General features: G+C 58.6%; 2 protein-coding genes across 8 annotated transcripts; both read left to right on the top strand.

Moving 5' to 3' along the window:
- The first annotated feature begins 1,175 nt into the window (after positions 1–1,175).
- On the top strand, positions 1,176–13,198 carry PML (PML nuclear body scaffold). 6 transcript variants are annotated; one of them, XM_056499685.1, is made up of 8 exons: positions 1,176–1,238; positions 2,937–2,995; positions 3,584–4,130; positions 6,150–6,727; positions 7,905–7,942; positions 8,211–8,276; positions 10,187–10,495; positions 12,311–13,198. In XM_056499685.1, exons 2-8 carry the CDS (start codon positions 2,959–2,961, stop codon positions 12,374–12,376), a joined length of 1,641 nt encoding a protein of 546 aa, XP_056355660.1. In that variant the 5' UTR covers positions 1,176–1,238; positions 2,937–2,958; the 3' UTR covers positions 12,377–13,198. The 6 variants fall into 6 exon arrangements, with proteins under 6 accessions (XP_056355660.1, XP_056355658.1, XP_056355656.1 ...); XM_056499683.1 differs by having other exon boundaries at positions 3,572–4,130; XM_056499681.1 differs by having other exon boundaries at positions 1,215–1,238; positions 2,908–2,995; positions 3,572–4,130.
- A 3,302-nt stretch (positions 13,199–16,500) lies between these two features.
- On the top strand, positions 16,501–25,140 carry INSYN1 (inhibitory synaptic factor 1). 2 transcript variants are annotated; one of them, XM_056499679.1, is made up of 4 exons: positions 16,501–16,695; positions 17,892–18,043; positions 18,244–18,731; positions 24,407–25,140. In XM_056499679.1, the coding sequence occupies exons 3-4, from the start codon at positions 18,531–18,533 to the stop codon at positions 24,983–24,985; spliced, it is 780 nt and encodes a 259-aa protein (XP_056355654.1). In that variant the 5' UTR covers positions 16,501–16,695; positions 17,892–18,043; positions 18,244–18,530; the 3' UTR covers positions 24,986–25,140. The 2 variants fall into 2 exon arrangements, with proteins under 2 accessions (XP_056355654.1, XP_056355655.1); XM_056499680.1 differs by lacking the exon at positions 16,501–16,695 and adding an exon at positions 16,754–16,819.
- Positions 25,141–25,374: the final 234 nt, after the last annotated feature.

Raw genomic sequence — 25,374 nt, 5'->3', positions numbered from 1 at the left:
AATCTTGTCCCAAACCTCATTCTGACCCCAAATCCCATCCCTGTCTGTCCCCAAACCCAAATCTGTCTCTAAATCTCATCCCTGTCCCCAAATCTTGTCCTGACCCCAAATCCCATTTTGTCCCCAGGTTTTATTCTGCTCCCAAACTTTATCTTGTCCCCAAATCCCATCCCTGTCCCCAAACCTCATCCTGTCCCGTTCCCAAATCTCCTCCTGGCCCCAAATCCCATCCCTGCCCCCACATCTCATCCTGAACCCCAAATCATGTTGTGTCCCCAAATCTTATCCCATCCTCAAATTTCATCCCTGACCCCAAACCTCATCCCCGGCCCCAAATCCTGTCCTGTCTCCAAACCTCCTCCTGTCCCAAATCTGATTCTGTCCCCAAATCTTATCCCATCGTGTCCCCAAATCTCCCCTCCCCAGATCTCCTGTCCCCAAATCCCTGTCCCAAAACCTCATCCTGTCCCCAACCCTTGTCCCACCCCCGAATCTCATCCTGTCCCCAAATCCATCCTGTCCCCAAATCCATCCCGTCCCCAAATCCATCCTGTCCCCGAATCCATCCTGTCCCCAAATCCATCCTGTCCCCGAATCCATCCCGTCCCCAAATCCATCTCATCCCCAAATCCATCCCGTCCCCAAATCCATCCCGTCCCCAAATCCATCCCGTCCCCAAACCCATCCTGTCCCCAAATCCATCCCGTCCCCAAATCCATCCTGTCCCCAAATCCATCCTGTCCCCGAATCCATCCCGTCCCCAAATCCATCTCATCCCCAAATCCATCCCGTCCCCAAATCCATCCCGTCCCCAAATCCATCCCGTCCCCAAACCCATCCTGTCCCCAAATCCATCCTGTCCCCAAATCCATCCTGTCCCCAAATCCATCCCCGCGTCCCAAGGGAAGATCCCGGGCCCTGTCACTGCCACCCCCGGGGGCCACTGGCGGAGCGGGGACATCCCCGGTGATACCGATGGGACAAATCCCAGCTGTGACATCCCCGGTGACACCGCGGGTGACAAATCCCAGCGGGGACATCCCGGCTGGGACAATTCCCGGCGGGATCCGAGCTCCGGGATCTTCCCGCGGTCCCGCTCTGGCGACATCCGCGACAGTCGCTGAGGTGGCGTTGTCGCCAGAGCGGGGATGGGGACAGGAAGGAGGAGCGGTGGCGCTTCCTGGTGGCTTTGTCATGTGACATCCGCAGGAGCGGATCCGATCCCGAATCCCGGCCCGGTGAGCGGATCCCATTCCCGGGAAAACGCCGGGAATGCGAGAGTTTGGGATCCGGGGGACCCCAGCCCCAAAAGGGGGGTGGGAAAAGGGTTTTTGTCCCCAAAATTCCGGCGCCGCCGCGGCCTCCGTGTCGCCAGAGGGAGGGAATGGGGCCGGGATCGGGGTGGGAATGGGGCCGGGAATGTCCCCCCGGGATGGGGCGGGGCTGGCACGGCCCCACGCGCGGGGACAACGGGGACAGCCCGGAGCGGTCCCGGCACAGCTGGGGGACCCGGCCGGCGGCGGAACCGCCCCCACGGTACCGGCAGCACTTCCCGGTGCCAGAATTCCCATCCTGGTCCCAGGATTCCCCCATTCCTGCATCCCCATCCCGGTCCCACCATCCCAGTGCCACCATCCCCATCCCTGTCCCAGGATCCCGTCCTGCATCCCACATCCCTATCCCTGTCCCACATCCCCATCCCGGTCCCACATCCTGGACCCACCATCTCCATCCCAATTCCACCATCCCCATCCCGGTCCCACATCCTGGACCCATCATCTCCATCCCAATTCCACCATCCCCATCCCGGTCCCACATCCTGGACCCATCATCTCCATCCCAATTCCACCATCCCCATCCCGGTCCCACATCTGCATCCCTGTTCCACCATCCTGGTCCCAGGATTCCCCCATTCCTGCATCCCCATCCGAGTCCCACCATCCCCACGCCGGTCCCAGAATTCCCCCATTCCGGTCCCACCATCCCGGTCCCACCATCTCCATCCCAATTCCACCATCCCCATCTCGCTCCCGCATCCCCATCCCGGTCCCATCCCGGTTCCAGGATTCCCCCATTCCTGCATCCCCATCCCGGTCCCACCATCCCCATCCCGATTCCACCATCCCCATCCCGGTCCCACCATCCCCATCCCGATTCCACCATCCCCATCCCGGTCCCAGGATCTCGTCCTGCATCCCATATCCCCATCCCGGTCCCACATCCTGGACCCCTCATCTCCATCCCCATTCCTGCATCCCCATCCCGGTCCCACCATCCCCATCCCGGTCCCACATCCCGGTCCCACCATCTCCATCCCCATTCCACCATCCCCATCCCGGTCCCAGGATCCCGTCCCTGTCCCACCATCCACATCCCTGCACCTCCATCCCGATTCCACCATCCCCATCCCGGTCCCAGGATCCCGACCTGCATCCCACTATCCCCATCCCGATCCCACCATCCCCATCCCGATTCCACCATCCTGGTCCCACCATCCCCATCCCGATCCCACCGTCTCCATCCCGATTCCACCATCCTCATCTCGCTCCCACATCCCCATCCTGGTCCCACCATCCCCATCCCGGTCCCAGGATCTCGTCCTGCATCCCATATCCCCATCCCGGTCCCACATCCTGGACCCCTCATCTCCATCCCGATTCCACCATCCCCATCCCGGTCCCAGGATCCCGTCCTGCATCCCACATCCCCATCCCGGTCCCACCATCCCCATCCCGATTCCACCATCCCCATCCCGGTCCCGGCACCCCCGGATAGCCCCGCCACCCCCCCGTCCCAGCTCCCGGTCTCACTCCCTTCCCTCTTCTCCCTGTCCCCTCCCTCCATCCCTCTCGCCATCCCTCTCCCCTCCCTCCGTCCCTCCCCCGCCGTGCCCGCCCCTCTCCCCAGCTCCTCCTCCGCTCCCGCTCCCGTTCCAGGCCGCCGGGACCCGCCGCCCCCATGCCCGACAGCCCCGCCGAGCCGCCGCCCCCGCCAGGTACCGGGGGGACACGGGGACACAGCCAGAGCCCCCCGAGGGACCCGCGGGCGTTTCCTGCTTGGGGAGAGGCTGCGGGTGAATTCTTAGGGTGCGAAATCCCTGCGGGGCGGGAAGGGGCGTCCCGGCTCTTTTTGGCTCCCCAAATATTTATTTGTGGGGGGTGCGGGGGTCGGGGGGGAGTTTGTCCGCGCTGCCGAGCTGGGGGAGGCCCGGGGGGCGAGGGGGACACTTCTGGGGACACCTCTGGGGACAGGTCTGGTCCTGGGGGCAGCGCTGCCGGGGAGGTTTTGGGGTCGCTGCCGGGGAGGTTCTGGGGTCGCTGCCAGGGTGTCCCCGCTTTTCCCTCCGTCGGGGCAGGAAAGGGCGGTGGCGGCCCCAAAATCGTTTTGCTTTCGTTTCCACCTGGGCGCCGGCGGTTGGGAAATCGCGAATTCCAGGAAGGCGAAGAGCTCAGGGGAGGGCGGGGAGGAACCGCGAGGATCCCACGGGGGGAGAGCAGAGCCCTGAGCGAGATTTACGGCCCCGAGCCGCAAGTTCCACCCCACGGGAGAATTTCCCTGCGCATCTCCACAGATGGCGGCGGAGCCGCGGACGGAACCGCGGACGGAGCCGAGGCCCCCGCCGAGCCGCGCCCCGCCGCGGGCGGGGAGGAGGAGGAGGAGGAGGATGAGGATGAAGATTTCCAGTTCCTGCGGTGCGAGGGCTGCGGGCAGGACTCGGCGCGGCCGCGGCTGCTGAGCTGCCTGCACACGCTGTGCCCCGGCTGCCTGAGCGACACCAAGCAGTGCCCGCTGTGCCGGGCGGCCGCGGGCGCGCCCGCCATGGACAACCTGCTGTTCGCCAACCTGCGGAGCCGCCTGCAGCTCTGGAGGCAGATCCGGAGCTCCGGCGGGCCCGGCTGCAGCCGCTGCAAGGGCGAGGCGGCGCTGGTGTGGTGCTCGGACTGCGAGGAGTTCTTCTGCGCCAAGTGCTTCGAGGAGCACCAGTGGTGGCACAAGAAGAAGGCGCACAGGGTCAGGAGGGTGGAGGAGCTGCGGGCGGGCTCGGCGCGGCAGTTCCTGGACGACACCAAGAGCTCCTGCAGCCTCTTCTGCTCCAGCGCCAGCCACCCCGAGGAGAGCCGCGTGTGCAGGTGGGGGCGCCGGGGCGCGGCCTCCGAGCAAACATCGGCCTGGCCCCAAATCCCGCCCTGCTCCAAGGGGTTTGGGGATTTGGGGATTTGGGGATTTGGGGACGATGCTCCAGCCTGGAATGGGCAGGAGAGGGATGAGCTCGAATCTCGTCCTGTCCTCAAGTGTCAGCCCGCTGACAAATCTCACACTGTCCCCAAATCCCGTCCTGTCCCCCAATCTCACACTGTCCCCAAATCTCTCACTGTCTCCAAATCTCACACTGTCCCCAAATCTCATCTTGTCCCCAAATCCCATCCTGTTCCCAAGTATCAGCCCGCTCACAAATCCCATCCTGTCCCTGAATCTCACACTGTCCCCAAATCCCGTCCTGTCCCCCAATCTCACACTGTCCCCAAATCCCATCCTGTCCCCAAATCTCACACTGTCCCCAAATCTCACCCTGTCCCCAAATCTCAGCCTGTCCCCAAATCTCACACTGTCCCCAAATCTCACACTGTCCCCAAATCTCGTCCTGTCCCCAAATCTCATCCTGTCCCCAAATCTCATCCTGTCCCCAAATCTCACAGTGTCCCCAAATCTCGTCCTGTCCCCAAATCTCACACTGTTCCCAAATCTCACCCTGCTCCCAAATCTGCCCCATCCCCAAATCTCATCCTGTCCCCAAAACTCCTCCTGTCCCCAAATCTCTCCATCCCCAAATCTCACCTCTCACAAATCTCACGCTCTTCCCAAATCTCACACTGTCCCCAAATCTGACACTGTCCCCAAATCTCAGCCTGCTCCCAAATCTGCCACATACCCAAATCTCACACTGTCCCCAAATCTCGTCCTGTCCCCAAATCTCACACTGTCCCCAAATCTCACCCTGTCCCCAAATCTCCCCTGTCCCCAAATCTGACCCTGTCCCCACATCTCCTGTCCCCAGATCTCCCCATCCCAAGTCCCCTGCCCCCAGAGCTCTGCCCAGGGGGTTTTGTCCCGGTTTGGGGAGGGATGGCAGCGACCCCGGAGAGCCCCGGGCAGTGCCAGGGCAGGGGCAGTGCCAGGGCAGGGGCAGTGCCAGGGCAGGGGCAGTGCCAGGGGAGCTCCGGGTGGGAATGGCAGGAAAGGCTCCGGAGGGTCTGGGAACGGAGAGTGACCTGTCCATCACTGACCTGTCCAAAACTGACCTGTGCATCACTGACCTGTCCAAAACTGACCTGTCAATCACTGACCTGTCCAAAACTGACCTGTGCATCACTGACCTGTCCATCTCTGACCTGTCCAAAACTGACCTGTCAATCACTGCCCTGTCCATCACTGACCTGTCCATCTCTGACCTGTCCAAAACTGACCTGTCCATCACTGACCTGTCCAAAACTGACCTGTCAATCACTGACCTGTGCAAAACTGACCTGTCCATCACTGCCCTGTCCATCTCTGACCTGTCCATCTCTGATCTGTGCAAAACTGACCTGTCCAAAACTGACCTGTCAATCACTGACCTGTCCAAAACTGACCTGTCCATCTCTGACCTCTCCATCACTGACCTGTCCATCACTGTCCATCACTGACCTGTCCATCACTGTCCATCACTGACCACTGTCCGTCCCTCACCCCTGTCCATCCCTGACCTGTCCATCACTGACTGTTGTCCATCTCTCACCCTTGTCCATCACTGACCACTGTTAATCACTGACCCCTGTCCATCACTGACCTGTCCATCCCTGACCCCTGTCATCACTGTCCATCACTGACCTGTCCATCACTGACCCCTGTCCATCACTGACCTGTCCATCACTGACCACTGTCCATCCCTGACCCCTGTCCTAACTGTCTATCACTGTCCATCACTGACCCCTGTCCATCCCTGTCCATCACTGACCCCTGTCCATCACTGACCTGTCCATCACTGACCGCTGTCCCTCCCACCCACCCGGGAGCCCCTCCCGGTCCCCCCGCAGCATCTCCCGCGGGACCCACACCCGCGTGTCCGCGGCCGCCCTCCCCTGACGCGGCCGCGTGTCCCTCCCTGGCAGCATCTACTGCCCGCGCTGCGAGCGGGCTCTGTGCTGTCCGTGCGCGCTGCTGGACACGGGCCACGCTCCTTTCCGCGACCTGCGCGCCGAGAGCCGCCGGCGCCAGGACGAGCTGCGCTCGCTGCGCCGGGACCTGCGGCGGCTCCGCGGCGGCTTCGAGGCGGCGCTGGCGCGGCTGCGGAGCGAGGCGGCGCGGCGGGAGGAGCAGCGGGAGCGGCTGCGGGAGCGCGTCCGCGCCAGCGCCGAGCGCCTGGAGCAGCTGGTGCGCCGGGAGGCGGAGGAGCTGCGGGCGCTGCTGGAGGCGCGGCCCGAGCGCGGCCGCGGGGCGCTGGCGGAGGAGCTGAGCGGAGCCGAGGGGGCCCTGCTGCGGCTGGAGGCGGCCGAGAGGCTGGTGGAGAGGCTGGGGCGCTACGGCGGCGAGCAGGAGCTGATGGACATGCAGCCCTTCGTCAAGGGCGCGCTGCTGCAGCTGCAGCGGCTGCGGCCGCCCCAGCCCCCCGAGCTGCGGGAGCCGCCGCACTTCGCACAGTGCCGGGCGCGGCTGCGGGCGCTGGTGGAGCGCGTCACGGGCCGGCCGGGTGAGGGCTGGGGGGCGGGGGATAGTGGGATAGTGGGATAATGGGATAATGGGATGGGATAACGGGGTGGGATAATGGGATACAGGGATGGGATAATGGGGTGGGATAATGTGATGGGATACAGGGATGGGATACAGGGATGGGATACAGGGATGGGATGGGATGGGATGGGATGGGATACAGGGATGGGATACAGGTAATGGGATAATGGGACGATGGGATGATGGGATGGGATGGATGGGATACAGGGATGGGATACAGGGATGGGATACAGGGATGGGATACAGGGATGGGATACAGGGATGGGATGGGATGGGATACAGGGATGGGATGGGATACAGGGATGGGATGGGATGGGATGGGATGGGATGGGATGGGATGGGATGGGATGGGATGGGATGCAGGGATGGGATGGGATGGGATGGGATGGGATGGGATGGGATGGGATGGGATGGGATGGGATGGGATGGGATGGGATGGGATGGGATGGATGGGATACAGGGATGGGAAGAGCCTCCCCATGGGCAGGGGCAGCACTGAGCAGCAGGGTCTGAGCAGTGTCCCGGCTGGGCTTGGACACTTTGGATGGTGGGGCATCCGGAATTTCTATTGTCATCCTTCTTCTCCTTCTTTTTCTTCTTCTTCTCCTTCTTCCCTTTCTTTCCCTTCTTCCTCCTCCTTTTTCTTCTTTTTCTTCTTCCTTCTCTTCCTTCTCTTCCTGCTCTTCTCCTTCTCCTCCTCCTTCTTCTTCTCCTCCTCCTTATTCTTTTTCTTCTCCTCCTCCTCTTCCTTCTCCTTCTCCTCCTCTTTCTTCTTCTTCCCCTTCTTCCCCTTCTTCTCTTCCTTCTTCTTTTTTCTTTTTTGTTTTTTTTTTCTTCTTCTCTTTCTTCCCCTTCTTCTCCTCCTCTTCCTCCTCTTCCTCTTCCTTCTCATCCTCCTCCTCCTCTCCCCCTTTTTTTCCTCCAGCTCCTCACCCCCAGATCCGGGATTTGCTCTGCTGTTTTTGCCCCCCGATCCCACAGGCTTTGGGAATTCTCCCTCCCCCATTCCCGGAGCTTCCCACCCCCCGGGCCATCCCAATCCGGAGGGGCGGGACCGGAGCAGCCGGGCGGGATTTTCCCAGCTCCGGAGGCTCCGGCTCAGGATCTCATCCCGGTTTTCTCCCCCCCTGGCACAGATGTCCCCGAGGTGGAGGTGGCCCTGGAGGACAACCCGGTGAGACATGGGGGTGTTCCTGCCCCATCCCAAACCCGGCCCTCTCCTTTCCCTCCCCATCCCGCCATTCCCGGTTTTTTCCTCAACCAGGAATCCCCACATTGCACCAGGCACAGTCCTGCCCCATCCCCTCGTTTTCCACCGGGAATTCTGTCACCAGACCCATCCCAAATCCTCCGTGCCTCAGTTTCCCCGTTCCCAAGGGCGTTCCTGCCCATCCCCCCACCCCAGGATCCAAGTCCATCCTAACTCCATGCTCTTCCCACAGGAAGAGGATCCGACCCATCCCAAAATCCAGAGTGTCTCCAGCCTCGAGGAGATCCACGTGGAGCAGGTGAGGCCCGTCCCACCATCCCGGGTGGGATCCTGACATTCCCACTGTCACCATCTGCTCACCCCGAGTGGGAGTTGTGATGGTTCGTTCAACCCAGGGTGCAAAAGACAAAAGACAAAGGCAAGAGACTCAGGTTTTGTTCAGCAGAAAGCAGTGATGGAGTTTATTGTGAAGAGAGAGAGAGAGAGAGAGAGAGTTAAAGGAAATGAAGAAAAAGGGGAGAGAGACAGAGAGAGAGAAAGGATGGGATATAGTTACCAGCAGACAGGGTAATCCTCGTGGTCATCTGACAATAGAGTGTCTTCAATCCATTGGGGAGAAAGAGATCTCAGAGTCTCTTCAGGAAAGTCACTTTTTATAGTCCTTTTCCAAAGCAAGGGCCTCTGGCCAAAAGGTGGGAGATTTATGGACTGTTGTGTGTGGAGATTGTCACTCCATGAAACAGGTGCAGGAACAGCAGCACCTGCTGAGAGCAGCACCATGGCAGCACCAGCACAGCACAGACAGTGCTGGGCAGCACCAGGAGCAGCTACAGACAGTGCTGGGCAGCACCAGGAACAGCACAGACAGTGCTGGGCAGCACCAGGAACAGCACAGACAGTGCTGGGCAGCACCAGCACAGCACAGACAGTGCTGGGCAGCACCAGCACAGGCACAGACAGTGCTGGGCAGCACCAGGAACAGCACAGACAGTGCTGGGCAGCACCAGCACAGGCACAGACAGTGCTGGGCAGCACCAGCACAGCACAGACAGTGCTGGGCAGCACCAGGAACAGGCACAGACAGTGCTGGGCAGCACCAGCACAGGCACAGACAGTGCTGGGCAGCACCAGGAACAGGCACAGACAGTGCTGGGCAGCACCAGCACAGGCACAGACAGTGCTGGGCAGCACCAGGAACAGGCACAGACAGTGCTGGGCAGCACCAGCACAGGCACAGACAGTGCTGGGCAGCACCAGGAACAGGCACAGACAGTGCTGGGCAGCACCAGGCACAGCCACAGACAGTGCTGGGCAGCACCAGCACAGGCACAGACAGTGCTGGGCAGCACCAGGAACAGGCACAGACAGTGCTGGGCAGCACCAGCACAGGCACAGACAGTGCTGGGCAGCACCAGGAACAGCACAGACAGTGCTGGGCAGCACCAGCACAGCTACAGACAGTGCTGGGCAGCACCAGGAACAGCACAGACAGTGCTGGGCAGCACCAGGAACAGGCACAGACAGTGCTGGGCAGCACCAGCACAGGCACAGACAGTGCTGGGCAGCACCAGGAACAGCACAGACAGTGCTGGGCAGCACCAGCACAGCTACAGACAGTGCTGGGCAGCACCAGGAACAGCACAGACAGTGCTGGGCAGCACCAGCACAGGCACAGACAGTGCTGGGCAGCACCAGGCACAGCCACAGACAGTGCTGGGCAGCACCAGCACAGGCACAGACAGTGCTGGGCAGCACCAGGAACAGGCACAGACAGTGCTGGGCAGCACCAGCACAGGCACAGACAGTGCTGGGCAGCACCAGGAACAGGCACAGACAGTGCTGGGCAGCACCAGCACAGCACAGACAGTGCTGGGCAGCACCAGGAACAGCCCACAGACAGTGCTGGGCAGCACCAGCACAGGGACAGACAGTGCTGGGCAGCACCAGCACAGCTACAGACAGTGCTGGGCAGCACAGGCACAGCCACAGCACAGACAGTGCTGGGCAGCACCAGCACAGCACAGACAGTGCTGGGCAGCACCAGCACAGGGACAGACAGTGCTGGGCCAGCACCCACCTCAGCCAGGCCAGAGCTCAGCTCAGAGTGAGGGCTGGGCCTGGCTCCAGGCTCTGATGATGGTCATGAGGCCGATCATGGAAATTCGAGACTGACCTTACACCACCCCCATCCCAATCCCGCTTTTCCAGCCTCTCCCGCGCTCCTCCTGTAGCAAGCGGCCGCTGCCCTGCATGGAGAGGGGCAGCCAGATGTCTCCCAAAATCCTGAAGCTGGAATGTGAGCACGAGGCGGGTCCCAGCCGTGGCCAGTCCCACTGGGAGTTCCGGGAGCCGGGTCCCTCCGCGGCGCAGCGCGGCTGTGGTGACACAGGTGGGCACCGGCACTGGCACCGTGCCCGTTATCCCATTGCCCCCATCCCGGGGCATCCTTCCTGGCCCTGCTGCGCCTCCATTCAGCGGGAACCCTGGCCAAGGATGTGGATACTCCAGATCTGTGGGGTGAGGGATCCGTGGGGTGAGGGATCCGTGGAGTGAGGATCCATGGGGTGAGGGATCCGTGGGGTGAGGGATCCGTGGGGTGAGGGATCCATGGGATAAAAGATCCATGGGGTGAGGGGGTCCATGGGGTGAAGGATCCATGGAATGAGGAATCCATGGGGTGAGGGATCCATGGTATGAAGGATCCATGGAATTCAGGATCCATGGGGTGAAGGATCCATGAGATGAGAGATCCATGGAATTCAGGATCCATGGGATGAGGGATCCATGGTATGAAGGATCCATGGAATGAGGAATCCATGGGATGAGGGATCCATGGGGTGAGGGATCCATGGAATTCAGGATCCATGGGGTGAGGGATCCATGGGATGAGGGATCCATTAGATGAGGGATCCATGGGGTGAAGGATCCATGGAATTCAGGATCCATGGGGTGAGGGATCCATGGGGTGAAGGATCCATGGAATGAGGAATCCATGGGGTGAGGGATCCATGGGATGAGGGATCCATGGGATGAAGGATCCATGGGGTGAAGGATCCATGGAATTCAGGATCCATGGGGTGAAGGATCCATGGGATGAAGGATCCATGGGATGAGAGATCCATGGAATTCAGGATCCATGGGATGAGGGATCCATGGTATGAAGGGTCCATGGAATGAGGAATCCATGGGATGAGGGATCCATGGGGTGAGGGATCCATGGGATGAGGATCCATGGGGTGAGGGATCCATGGAATTCAGGATCCATGGGGTGAGGGATCCATGGGATGAGGGATCCATTAGATGAGGGATCCATGGGGTGAAGGATCCATGGAATTCAGGATCCATGGGGTGAGGGATCCATGGAATTCAGGATCCATGGGGTGAGGGATCCATGGAATTCAGGATCCATGGGATGAGGGATCCATCAAATTCAGGATCCATGGGATGAGGAATCCATAGAATTCAGGATCCACAGGATGAGGGATCCATTGGATGAGGGATCCATGGAATTCAGGATCCATGGGATGAAGGATCCATGGGATAAAGGATCTATGGGATGAGGGATCCATCAAATTCAGGATCCATGGAATTCAGGATCTATGGGGTGAGGGATCCATGGGATGAGGGATCCATCAAATTCAGGATCCATGGGATGAGGAATCCATCAAATTCAGGATCCATGGGATGAGGAATCCATGAAATTCAGGATCCATGGGGTCAGGGATCCATTGGATGAGGGATCCATGGCATGAGGGATCCATTAGATGAGGGATCCATGGGATGAGGGATCCATGGGATAAAGGATCCATGGGGTGAGGGATCCATGGGATGAAGGATCCATGGGGTGAGGGATCCATGGGATAAAGGATCCATGGGGTGAGGGATCCATAGATTCAGGATCCATGGGGTGAGGGATCCATGGGATGAAGGATCTATGGGATGAGGGATCTATGGGATGAAGGATCCATGGAAATCATGATCCACAGGATGGGGGATCCATGGGATAAAGGATCCATGGGATGAAGGATCCATGGAATGAGGGATCCATTAGATGAGGGATCCATGGGGTGAGGGATCCATGGAATTCAGGATCCATGGGGTGAGGGATCCATGGAATTCAGGATCCATGGGGTGAGGGATCCATGGGATGAGGGATCCATGGGGTGAAGGATCCATGGAATTCAGGATCTATGAGATGAGGGATCCATGAAATTCAGGATCCATAGAGTCACCCCCATTCCAGGGGCTGCCCCCAAGCTCTGGTTGCTCCCTGGTGTGAGGCTGGGGCCGGTTGATCCCGTGGGATCTGGAATTCCGGGATTTCCCTTGCAGAGGTGGGCAGCATCATCATCTGCAGCTCTGACGACAGCGACGAGGACACCGTGGTGGTGGCGGTGACACCGGAGCCACCCCCGTGCTGACGGCCCGGGAGCCATCCCGCCTCATCCCGGAATTCCCAATTCCCGCTCGGACCTTCATCTTCCTGGCCAATCCCAAATTTATTCTTGGGCTGAGCTCCGGTCCCAAATCCCTCCGGATCTGCCGAGTCTCCCCTTGGAGGCTTTGAGGGAATGAGGATCTCCGCTCAAATCCCGTCCAAGTTGTTCCCAAAATAAAATTTGGGATGGGGTTTGGGATCTGTGCTGGCAGAGATGGAGAGAGATGATCCCAAGGGTGGGATCTCCTCTGGGATCCAGAGCAGGGAATTCCTTGGGACTGGGATTGGGATTGGGATTGAGATTGGGGTTGGGATCAGGGTTGGTTTTCCAGTGTAACAAGGCACAAAAAAAATCCCGTTTTTTTAATCTTTCCCCCCTATAAAGACGTTCTGGGATAAAATTCCAGCCCTGCTGTCTCTCCCTCCGTTGGTTCTTCCCACCCTGCTTTTCCCAATCCATCCCAAAGAGCGAAAAAACTGGGAATTTTGGGGTAAAACCTCTCCCTTCTCCTGGGTTTTAGGGATGGGAGAAATCCCTGAGGGCAGGGAGGGAGCCCAGGGATAAAATCCCCACATTCCATGGGGGGAGGAGCCTCATTCCAGCCACATTCCCACAAATCCGGGGCTGCCAGGGAAAAAGGAAAATGGAATTTCCATTTTCCCAGGAAAAGGGTGTGGGATTGTCCTGAGGGAAAACAGGGAATGAATTTGGGACTCCCATTTTTGGGACAGCCCCAGCTCCAGGAATGTTTTCCATGGATTAAATTCCCAGGATTTGAGTGTTCCTGCCTCAATCCCATTTTTTTGGAGGGGGGAGGGGACACAGCCCCAGCTCCAGGAATGTTTTCCATGGATTAAATTCCCATTCCTCACTCCCAGGTCTGTTCCCATCCAGCCCTGATCCACCAGCCAGGACTGGGATCCCTTCTCCAGGATTCTGGGGACATGGGGACACCGGCCTGGGGGTGGCACCTGACCTTGTCCCCATGCCAGCCCTTGGGATTCCCAGTTGGAGTCGGGAATTCTGGAATTCCTCAGCCCCAAGGGTGTCCCCAAAAGTGACATTTTCTGGGAACTGGGGACACAGAGGGACCCAAAATCCTGATCCCTTTTCCCAGGATATCCCAGGACGTGGTGACACCCATGGAGGTGGCACTGGGTGTCCCCATGGAGGTGGCACTGGGTGTCCCGTGCTGGTGGCACTGGGTGTCCCATGTGGTGGCACTGGGTGTCCCATGAGGTGGCACTGGGTGTCCCATGTTGGTGGCACTGGGTGTCCCCATGAGGTGGCACTGGGTGTCCCCTATTGGTGGCACTGGGTGTCCCATGATGGTGGCACTGGGTGTCCCATGTGGTGGCACTGGGTGTCCCCATGAGATTGGTGGCACTGGGTGTCCCATGAGGTGGCACTGGGTGTCCCCATATTGGTGGCACTGGGTGTCCCATACAGGTGGCACTGGGTGTCCCCATGAGGTGGCACTGGGTGTCCCCATATTGGTGGCACTGGGTGTCCCATACAGGTGGCACTGGGTGTCCCCATGAGGTGGCACTGGGTGTCCCATACAGGTGGCACTGGGAGTCCCATGGAGGTGGCACTGGGTGTCCCTTATTGGTGGCACTGGTGTCCCATGAGGTGGCACTGGGTGTCCCCATGGTGGTGGCACTGGTTGTCCCCATGGTGGTGGCGCTGCTGTGCCAGGGTGTCCCGCTGAGGTGACCCCGGTGACAGTCGCGGGGTGTGGCGGTGTCGCCGAGCGGGGCTGGCTGTGACAGGGCAGTGCCACCACCAGGTGTCCCCTTCGCACAGCGGCTCGCGGGCTGGCGCTGCTCTGGTGGCGCTGGGGACATGGCACTGGGACACCGGCACGGTGACACTGACACTGTGACACTGACATTGGTGACACTGACACTGTGACACTGGGGACACTGACACTGTGACACTGCCACCCCGTGACACTGACAGGGGTGACACTGTGACACTGACACTGTGACACTGGGGACACTAACACTGGTGACACTGACACCCCGTGACACTGACACTGTGACATTGTCCCTGTGACACGTGTGACACTGACACACTGTGACACTGACACGTGTGACACTGGTGACACTGACATTTGTCACACTGACATTGGTGACACTGACACCCCGTGACACTGACACTGTGACATTGTCCCTGTGACACGTGTGACACGGACACACTGTGACAGTGACACTGGTGACACTGACATTTGTCACACTGACACTGTCACACTGCCGTTGGTGACACTGACACTGTGACACTGGGGGCATGGTACTGTGATACTGACATTGGTGACACTGAGATGTGTGACACTGGGGACACTGATGCTGTCACACTGGCACTGTCACGCTGACTTTGGTGACACTGACATTTGTCACACTGAAATGGTGACACTGGCACTGTGACACTGATGCTGTGACACACACATGTGACATTGGTGACCCTGACATTTGTCACACTGACACTGTCACACTGCCATTGGTGACACTGACCCTGTGATACACAGGTGTGACACTGGTGACACTGACATTTGTCACACTGCCATTGGTGAGGCTGACATTGGTGACACTGACACTGTGACACTGGGGACATGGCACTGTGGCACTGATACGGTGGCACTGTCACTGTGACACCGACATGTGTGACACTGACACACTGTGACACTGACATTTGTCACACTGAAATGGTGACACTGGCACTGTGACACTGATGCTGTGATGCACACGAGTGACACTGGTGACACTGACACTGGTCACACTGAAATGGTGACACTGGCACTGGATCCAGGACATCATTCCAGCCCCAGCAGTGATCCCAAAGGATCCAGGATGTTATTCCTGGACTCGCTGGGCTGTGGGATCGGGATCAGCTTTTCCCTGCCCTGATCCTTCCCCAAAGCTCAACATCCCAAAAAACAGGGCTGGAAATTCCAGGGGGGCACAACAGGTCCCAAAAACCCCAAATCCTGGGAAAAGGCGTCTAAAAATTCCCAAAAATCCCACTGTCCCTCTCCATCCCCTCTCCATCCTCTCCATCCCTCTCCATCCTCTCCATCCTCTCCATCCCTCTCCATCCATCTCCATCCCTCTCCATCCCTCTCCATCCCTCTCCATCCCCTCTCCATCCCTCTCCATCCCTCTCCATCCCTCTCCATCCTCTCCATCCCTCTCTATTCTCTCTCCATCCCTCTCCATCCCTCTCCATCCCTCTCCATCCTCTCCATCCCTCTCCATCCCTCTCCATCCCTCTCCATCCCTCTCCATCCCTCTCCATCCATCTCCATCCCCTCTCTATTCTCTCTCCATCCCTCTCCATCCCTCTCCATCCTCTCCATCCCTCTCCATCCCTCTCCATCCTCTCCATCCCTCTCCATCCCTCTCCATCCCTCTCCATCCCTCTCCATCCCTCTCCCTTCCCTCTCCATCCCTCTCCATCCCTCTCCATCCCTCTCCATCCCTCTCCATCCCTCTCCATCCTCTCCATCCTCTCCATCCCTCTCTATCCCTCTCCATCCCTCTCCATCCCTCTCCCTTCCCTCTCCATCCCTCTCCATCCCTCTCCATCCCTCTCCATCCCCTCTCCATCCCTCTCCATCCTTCTCCATCCCTCTCCATCCCTCTCCATCCCTCTCCATCCCCTCTCCATCCCTCTCCATCCCTCTCCATCCCTCTCCACTCCCTCTCCATCCTCTCCATCCTCTCCATCCCTCTCCATCCCTCTCCATCCCTCTCCATCCCTCTCCATCCCTCTCCCTTCTCTCTCCATCCCTCTCCATCCCTCTCCCTTCCCTCTCCATCCCTCTCCATCCCTCTCTCTTCTCTCTCCATCCCTCTCCATCCCTCTCCATCCCTCTCCATCCCTCTCCATCCCTCTCCATCCCTCTCCATCCCTCTCCCTTCCCTCTCCATCCCTCTCCATCCCTCTCCATCCCTCTCCATCCCTCTCCATCCCTCTCCATCCTCTCCATCCCTCTCCATCCCCGTTTCTTTCCTGCTCCATCCCTCTCCATCCCCTCTCCCTTCCCTCTCCCTTCCCGCTCCATTCCCGGCTCCCGGTGCCTTTAATTCCCGTTTCCCGGCGCAGGCCCGGCCCCTCCGGTGACACAGCAGCGCCGGCGCGGGGCCGGGCGGCAGCGCGGGGAGGCTGCGGCCGGAGCGGGGCCGGGCCGGGCCCTCCGCCGCTCATGGCCCTGCCCGGGGCCCGCTCCGCCCGCCCGGAGCCCGGGGAGAGCCCGGCCCTGAGCCCGCAGCGCCGCCGGTGCGTCCGGGGGGACACGGGGCCGGGAAAGGGGCGCGGGGATGGAGCACCGGGGGTGCGGGACCGGGAATGGGGGCGCCGGGAGAGGGGACAGCCCGGCCCTGCCGAGCCCGCAGCGCCGCCGGTGCGTCCCGGGATGAGGGAATAGGGGATGGAGGATTCGGGATCCAGGGATGGAGAGTGCGAGCGCCGGGGATGGAGGGTAAGAGCGGCGGGGATGGAGGATAAGAGCGGCGGGGATGGAGGATGCAGGGAGCGGGAACCGGGAATGGAGGATTCAGGAATAGGGGATGGAGAATTCAGGAATAGGGGATGGAGAATTCAGGAATAGGGGATGGAGGAACCGAGATTGGAGGATGCAGGGAGCGGGAATCGGGAATGGAGGCTCCGGGGATGGGGAATTCGGGGCTGGAGGATGCGGGGATAGGGAGTGAAGGCTCTGGGGATGGAGGGTGAGACCAGCGGGGACAGACGGAGGGGATGCGGGGAGCGGGATGGAGGATGCGGGAACCGAGGGTGGAGGATTCAGGGAGAGGGGCTGGAGAATTCGGGAATGGAGAATGCGGGGAGAGGGGATGGAGAGCGGCGGGGATGGAGGAATCAGGAAGAGGGGCTGGAGAATTCGGGAATAGGGGCTGGAGAATTCAGGAATGGAGAATGCGGGAGCGGAGATGGAGGATTCGGGATCCAGGGATGGAGAATTCGGGAACCGGGGATGGAGGATTCGGAGAGCGGGGCTGGAAGCTGCGGAGCTCCGGAGATGGGACCGGGGCTGGGAGATGCCGGTACCGGGAATGGGGGAGATGCCGGTGCCGGGGATGGCGGTACCGGGGATGGGGGATGTCGGTACCGGAGCCGAGGGATGGTGGTACCGGGAATGGAGATGCCGGTACCGAGGATGGCGGTACCGGGAGTGGGGAATGCCGGTACCGGCGAGGGAAACGCGGCCCTCCCGAGCCCCCCCCTCCACGTGCGCACCCCGGGCCGTCTCCCCGCCCCGCCCCGCTCCCCCCGCGCCGTTCCCGGTTCCCGGGGGGGCACCCGGGGGCACGGCGCCTTCTCCCCCCGCCGCGGCCGGGGCGGGGCCGGGATCCGGAGCGCTCCGGGAGGGGGATGACGGCGGGAAGGGCTCCGGGGCCGCGGCCACCCCCCCGCCGGGCTGTCCCCGCCGGTAACGCGTGTCCCCCCCGCCACAGCGAGAGGAGCGGAGCGGCCCCCGCGGAAAAGCCCTGAGGGAGGCGGGAGCCGGCGGAGAGGAGGAGGAGGAGGAGGAGGGGGAGGAAGCGAGGGAAGGAGCCGCGGGAAAACAGGAGAGGGAAGAGCTCGGAGCGGAGCCGGGGAGCGGCCGGTGAGTGCAGAGCTGTCCCCGTGTCGCTGTCTGTGTCCCTCTGTCCCTGAGTGTGTCCGTCCCCGGGAAGAGGCCACGGGGGGGTGACAGCGACATTCCCAGGCCCCATCCCGCTCCCCCCCAACCTCAATTTGGGGCGGACACGCGGCCAGAGCCCTTCCCAAGGGTTTTCCCGGCCCTTGTCCCCTCTGTCCCCGCAGGAGGCGACACCCCCGCTGACCACAACGCCGGACCTGCCACCCCTCCTTGGGGACACCGCGCGTCCCCTTCCCGCTGGAATTCCGCAAATCCCAGCCTCTCCTCCTCCTCCTCCTCCTCCTGCTGCCGCCGGCGGTGTCACCCCAGTGCCACCAACCCCGTGTCCCCCTCCCCGCATGGTGCGCCCCGATCCCCCCGGGAAGCCGCGGCGGCGTTAAGATGGTGAGAGCTGCCCGGGCCGGGCCGGGCGGGGAGCAGCGGGATGGACACCGGCCCGGCGTAGGGAACGATGGACTCGCGGAGCCGCCGGGATGCGCAGCGCACGGAGCGGCCCGGCAGCGGCACCGGCAGCACCGGCAGCACCGGCAGCACCGGCCGTAGCGACGGCGAGGGCGAGCGGGAGCGCATCCGCGGCCGCATGAGGATGGTGATCGGGCAGCTCGAGGGCATCCTGCGGGAGCTCAAGGAGGTGGCCAAGGAGCTCCGCGAGGTAGGAAAATCCCCAGCGCGGCGCTGATCCCCAAAGGGAAAGGACTGTCCCAGTTTTTTGTTTTTTTTTTCCTCCCCCCCATTCCCGGCTTGGCAGCAGCGGCAGCGCCGAGGGGGGGATGTCCCTGAGCTGGATTTTCAAAAGAGAGGAGGAAATTTGAGTGTGATTTGCGAAATCCAGAGGTAGGAAAACTCCTGAGCTGGATTTCCAAAGGAGAGGAGGAAATTCTGGCTTGACTTGCAAAATCCAGAGGTAGGAAAACTCCTGAGCTGGATTTTCAAAAGAGAGGAGGAAATTCAGACTTGACTTGCAAAATCCAGAGGAAAACTCCTGAGCTGGATTTCCAAAAGAGAGGAGGAAATCTGGGAATTATTTGCAAAATCCCGAGGCAGGGGGAAAAAAAAAAAAAAAAAAACGGGATAATGGGAGGGTCCTGTCCCAGTTTCCCCCATTCCCGGGCTGGGATGGGGTGGTAGAAAGATTCCAGGAAAAAAAATTTGGTTGAGGTGCCCAAAAAAATCGGGAGGAAATTGCAAAATCCTGGGTTTGCAGGTAGGAAAACCCTGGGATAATTTTGGCCCCAAAGGGAGGGGCCTGTCCCAGTTTTCCCAATTTTTGAGCTGGGATGGGGCAGCAGAACCAGCTCAGCACCTCCAGCCCCAGGAGGGATCTTCCTGAACTGGATTTTCCCAAAAAAAAAGAGGAAATTTGGGATGGTTTGCAAAATCCACCCATCTCCAGCCCCAGGAAGGATCTGGCTGAGGGGAAGTTGGATTTTCCCAAAAAAAAAAAAAAAAAAAAAAAAAAAGAGGAGATTTGGCCTGGTTTGCAAAATTATTCCTGACCTCAGAGTTTGTTCCCTCCATCCACAAAAGGACCTGGCTGAGCTGGATTTTTCCCCCCAAAAAGGAGGAAAATAAGCAATCCCAATTTCCCCCTTTTTTTGAGGCAAATTTTCCACTTTATTTCCAGTTTTCCCTTTTATTGGCCCCAATTTCCCCCTTTTTCTATCCCAAATTTCCCCTTTTTGTGGAAAAAAAAATTCTCCTCTCTATTGATCCAAATTTCCCTCCTTTTTTTATTCCAAAATTTATCCAGTACAGCCCAAAATTCAGGTTCCTGACCTAAATTTCACCGGTCCCACCAGAATAATCAGAATTCCAAAATCCAGAGCTCTGTTTTTACTCAGAAATTTGGAATTTGGGCTTTGGGGACTCATGGGATGGATTTGGGTGTCCTGGACTTGTGACATCCCAGTTTTCCCAGTATCCCTCTCCCCTTCCCATCCATTTTTGTCCAGAATTATTTCCAGGAGTTCTGTGCTGGGAAAAACTACTCAAATTCTTGGATGGAAAAATTCCCAAATTTGCATTCAAACCCTCCACCCCCCAAAAAAAAAAAAAAATTCCAATGGGAAGGGCTCATCCCATCTGGTTTGGGGGATTTAGGATCTGGGTTTGGGGATTTTGGGAGCAGTTTTGGGGAATTTTGGAGCATTTTTCAGGGGAATTTTGGGAGCTGGGTTTGGGGATTTTGGGAGCTGCAATTTGCAGGATTTGGGATCTGGGTTTGTGGGATTTCGGGAATAGGTTTGGGGGATTTGGGAGCAGTTTTGGGGGGATTTTGGGAGCTGGGTTTGGGGGATTTTGGGAGCTGGGTTTGGGGATTTTGGGGAGCTGCAATTTGCAGGATTTGGGATCTGGGTTTGTGGAATTTTGGGAGCAGTTTTGGGGGATTTTGGGAGTAGGTTTTGGGGGATTTTGGGAGTGGGTTTGGGGGATTTTGGGAGTAGGTTTGGGGGATTTTGGGAATAGGTTTGGGGATTTTGGGAGCTGGATTTGGGGGTTTTGGGAGTGGGTTTGGGGGATTTTGTGAGCAGTTTTGGGGGATTTTGGGAGGTGGGTTTGGGGATTTTGGGAGCTGGGTTTTAGGAACCTGGCTCTGGAATGGATGCCAAGAAAGGTCTTTGGGATGATTTGGGAATAGGGTTGGGGAATTTTAGGTCCTGGACAGATCCAGGTCAGATCCAGCCTGGAATATCAGCTGGAAAATCCATCCCTGGGAGTGTCCCAGGCCAGGCTTGGCTTTAGGGCTTGGAACAAACTGGGATAGTGGGAAGGGTCCCTGCCCGTGGGAATGGGAATGGATCTCAGAATTCCAACCTGAACCAGTCTGGAATTCCATGGAAAAGCTTTGAATCCCAAAATCCCTGGAAGGACGAGGTGTTGGGGTCAGGATTGGGAGAACCATTCCACACCTCTGGAATGGGGGGAGGGGACCCTCCCAGGCAGTGCCAGGCCTGGATCTCCCCATCCCAGGCTCGGATCCACTTCCCAATCCTCTTCCCACATCCCATGGGGAGGGAGGGGCCCTCAGACCCCACCCTTGGATCCCACAGGATCCCATCCTTTGATCCCATTGGATCCCATCCCTTTGATCCCATTGGATCCCATCCTTTGATCCCATTGGATCTCAAACCCTTGGTCCCATTGGATCCCATCCCTTTGATCCCATTGGATCCCACCACATCCCATCCTTTGATCCCATTGGATCCCATCCCTTTGATCCCATTGGATCCCATCCCTTTGATCCCATTGGATCCCATCCCTTTGATCCCATTGGATCCCATCCCTTTGTTTCCATCAAACCCCACCCTTGGATCCCATCAGATCCTATAATTTGATCTCATTTGATCCCATCCTTTGATCCCACTGGATCTCAAACTCTTGGTCCCACTGGATCCCATCCGTTTGTTCCCATCAGAACCCACCCTTGGATCCCATCAGATCCCATAATTTGATCCCATTGGATTCCATCAGATCCCATCCTTTGATCCCACTGGATCTCAAACCCTTGGTCCCATTGGATCCCATTGGATCCCACCCCTTTGATCCCATCCAATCCAACTCTTTGGATCCCATCAGCTCCCAGCTCTCTGGATCCCGATATCCCAACCCTTTGATCCCCATATCTCAGCCCTCTGATCCCATCAGATCCCATCCTTGGATCCCATCAGACTCATCCCTCTGATCCCAGCCCAAAATCCAGGATCTGGAGCCACCAATCCCAACCCCAGCAGGGACCTCGGGCCTGGTCTGCAGCCAAAATCCCCAAAATCCCATAAAAACAAGGATGGGGCTCCAGATGTCCCACACCTGCCTGAGCTGGGCAGGAACATTCCAGTCGGGATTTTATTGGGAAGTTCCTGGCTGGCAACAGGGACTCACCCCAAACCTCCTCCCCTGCTTGGAGGGGGAAAAAATTCCATTTCCCTGGGAATAACCCCAGGGATTCATCCCAAACTTCCTTCCCTGTTTATAGGGGGGGAAATCCCCTGCAATTCCCTGGGGGACAAATCCCCCCAATTCCGTGGGAATATCCCCAGGAATTAATTCCAAACTTGTGGTTGGAGGGGACAAATCCCCGCAGTTTCCTCATCCCAGTCCTCCTCCCCTTCTCAGATTCCTGGGAATTGGTCACCTACAAGCAGGAAAGTGATTTTGGGATGAACCCCTGGGGATGTTTCCAGGGAACTGGGGAGGATTTTTCCCCCCTATAAACACATGATGAGGTTTGGGATGAATCCCTGAGGATATTCCCAGGGAATTGAAGGGATTCTTCTCCCTCCAAGCTGGAAAAGCTCCACCAGCCTCAGTGAGGGAGGAAAAGGTGGGGGAGCAAAGCCCAAATCCTTCTTTCCGTGTAAATCCCCGGCGGGAGCTGAGTATCACCGAGGGATTTTAACCCCTGGTTTAAAATAGGGAATGATCCTAAAAATAACCCAGAGTGACACTAATCCTGGGATGGGGACAGCCACAAGTGACACTAATCCCGGGATGGGGCCAGGATTGGGATTAGCATGGGGACAGCCGTGACTGACACCAGTCCTGGGATGGGGACACGATGGGGATGGGGACAGGATGGGGATGGGACCAGGATTGGGATGGGGACAGGATTGGGATGGGGACAGGATCAGGATGGGGACAGGACTGAGAAGGGGACACCCATGAGTTACACCAGTCCTGGGATGGGGCCAGGATTGGGGTGGGGCCAGGATCGGGGTGGAGTCAGGATCAGGATGGGACCAAGATTGGGATGGGGACAGGATTGGGATGGGGTCAGGATTGGGATGGGACCAAGATTGGGATGGGGCCAGGATTGGGATGGGGTCAGGATCAGGATGGGGCCAGGATTGGGATGGGACCAGGATTGGGATGGGGACAGGATTGAGATGGGGACAGGATTGGGATGGGACCAAGATTGGGATGGGACCAGGATTGGGATGGGACCAGGATTGGGATGGGGACAGGATTGGGATGGGACCAGGATTGGGATGGGGTCAGGATTGGGATGGGGACACGATTGGGATGGGGACAGGATTGGGATGGGGACACGATGGGGATGGGGACAGGATTGGGATGGGGACAGGATTGGGATGGGGACACGATGGGGATGGGGACAGGATTGGGATGGGGACAGGATTGGGATGGGGACAGGATTGGGATGGAGACAGGATTGGGATGGGGACAGGATTGGGATGGGGACAGGATCAGGATGGGGACAGGATCAGGATGGGGACAGGACTGAGAAGGGGACAGCCATGAGTTACACCAGTCCTGGGATGGGACCAGGATTGGGATGGGGACAGGACTGGGATGGGGACAAACATGACTGACACCAATCCCAAAGAACAAGATGAGGATGGGGCAGGATGGGAATGGGGACAGCTGTGAGGGGCACCAATCCTGGCATTGGGACTGGGACTGGGACTGGGACTGGGACTGGGACTGGGACTGGGACTGGGACTAGGACTGGGACTGGGACTGGGATTGGGATGCACTTCCTGCTGTCCCTGCTTGAGCAGTGAGACTGGGAAGGGACCTCAGGTGACATGGACACACTGGTGCTCTCCCAGCACTGGAATTCCCAGTGGGAATAGAGGGGATCCCAATCCAGCAGAATATTAGGTAACCGGGTTTTCCCAAGGATTCCCAGCCTTCTTCCCAATTTTCCCTTGGCCCAAAAATGAAGAGGTCAGAAAATCCCTTTTTTACTCTCTTTGTCAAGTTTAGCCCTTTCATTCCCAAAAATAAGAGAGGATAAAATAAAGGGAAAAGGGATCGGGAAGGGGGAAAAAGAGTTTTCATGATTCCCAGGCTTCCATGGGAATATTCTCAACAAGCTTCAAAGGGATGGAAGGATCCCACTTTCTCTGGAAGTTTTGGGGTGGGAAAACAATGAGGAAAGTCAAGGGGAGGAGTTGGGTCCATCTATCATCCATCCATCATCCATCCATCCATCCCTCCAACCATCCATCCATCCATCATTCATCATCCATCCATCCATCCATCCATCCATCCATCCATCCATCCATCATCCATCCATCCATCATCCATCCATCCATCATCCATCATCCATCCATCATCCATCCATCCATCCATCCATCCATCCATCCATCCATCATCCATCATCCATCCATCCATCATCCATCCATCATCCATCCATCCATCCATCATCCATCATCCATCATCCATCCATCCATCATCCATCCATCCATCCATCATCCATCCATCCATCATCCATCCATCATCCATCCATCCATCCATCCATCCATCCATCATCCATCCATCCATCCATCCATCATCCATCCATCCATCCACCATCCCTCTCTCCAGGTCGTGTCCCAGATCGACCGCCTGACATCGGACTTCGCTCTGGACCTGGAGCCGGACGCTTGGACTCCGGCCACGGCCAGCAGCACGTCCAGCAGCGACCGCGGCGGCGCCAGCCTGGAGCTCGGCCCTCTGGACTTGGCCTCCTCCGAGGTCCTGTCGGACAGCTGGGAATTCTGCTCCTTCCTGGACGCCTCCACGCCCTCCGACCCCGGCGACGTCCCGGAGCCCGCGCGGCCGCCGCCGGCCCGGCTGATGAACGGGGGGCTCCCGGTGGCCAACGGGACCCCGGATTCCTCCAGCGAGGAATGCTTCGGGAGCGCCGGCGTGGCCAAGCGGCCGGCGGGGACGCGGGAGCGCGTCCGCTTCAGCGACAAGGTGCTGTACCACGCCCTGTGCTGCGACGACGACAGCGATCCCGGCGATCCCGACGGGAAGGGGCCTCGGGAGCAGCTCCCGAGGAATCCCGGCCCCGCCCGCAGGGCCACCAGGAACAGCAGCACCCAGACCGTGGCTGACAAGAGCACGCAGACCTTGCTGCCCTACGTCCCGGCCAGGCAGAGAATTCCCAACAAAAACTGAGCCTGGAGCTGCGTTTGGGAAGGGTTCGGGGGAGGGGGAAAATCCCTGGGAAAGGGGCTGGAAAAGATCTATATATAAATATAAATATAAATATATATTTCAATAAATCCGTACTCCTCATAAACGCCGAGTCAGAAGGTGGCAGCGAATATCCCGATATCCCAACAATTTTCCAGGCTCAGGGAATTTTAATTTTTTTTTTTTTTTTTTAATTGATAGAAGGAGCTCTAAGAAATTATCTGTCATGGAGAAATCCCAACCACGATATGGATGTGCCAGGAGGGATCATCCAGCAATTCTGGAGGGCGGGAATGGCGCCCGGATTGGGATTTGGGAATGCTGGAAAGGGTGGCAGGATTGAGGAGGGGGAATTTCCCTTCCCTGGGATG

Source organism: Oenanthe melanoleuca, chromosome 10, assembly GCF_029582105.1.
Source record: "Oenanthe melanoleuca isolate GR-GAL-2019-014 chromosome 10, OMel1.0, whole genome shotgun sequence".
NCBI lineage: Eukaryota > Metazoa > Chordata > Aves > Passeriformes > Muscicapidae > Oenanthe > Oenanthe melanoleuca.
Note: the sequence above shows the minus strand (reverse complement) of the source record. Positions and strands in the feature narration are given on the sequence as shown.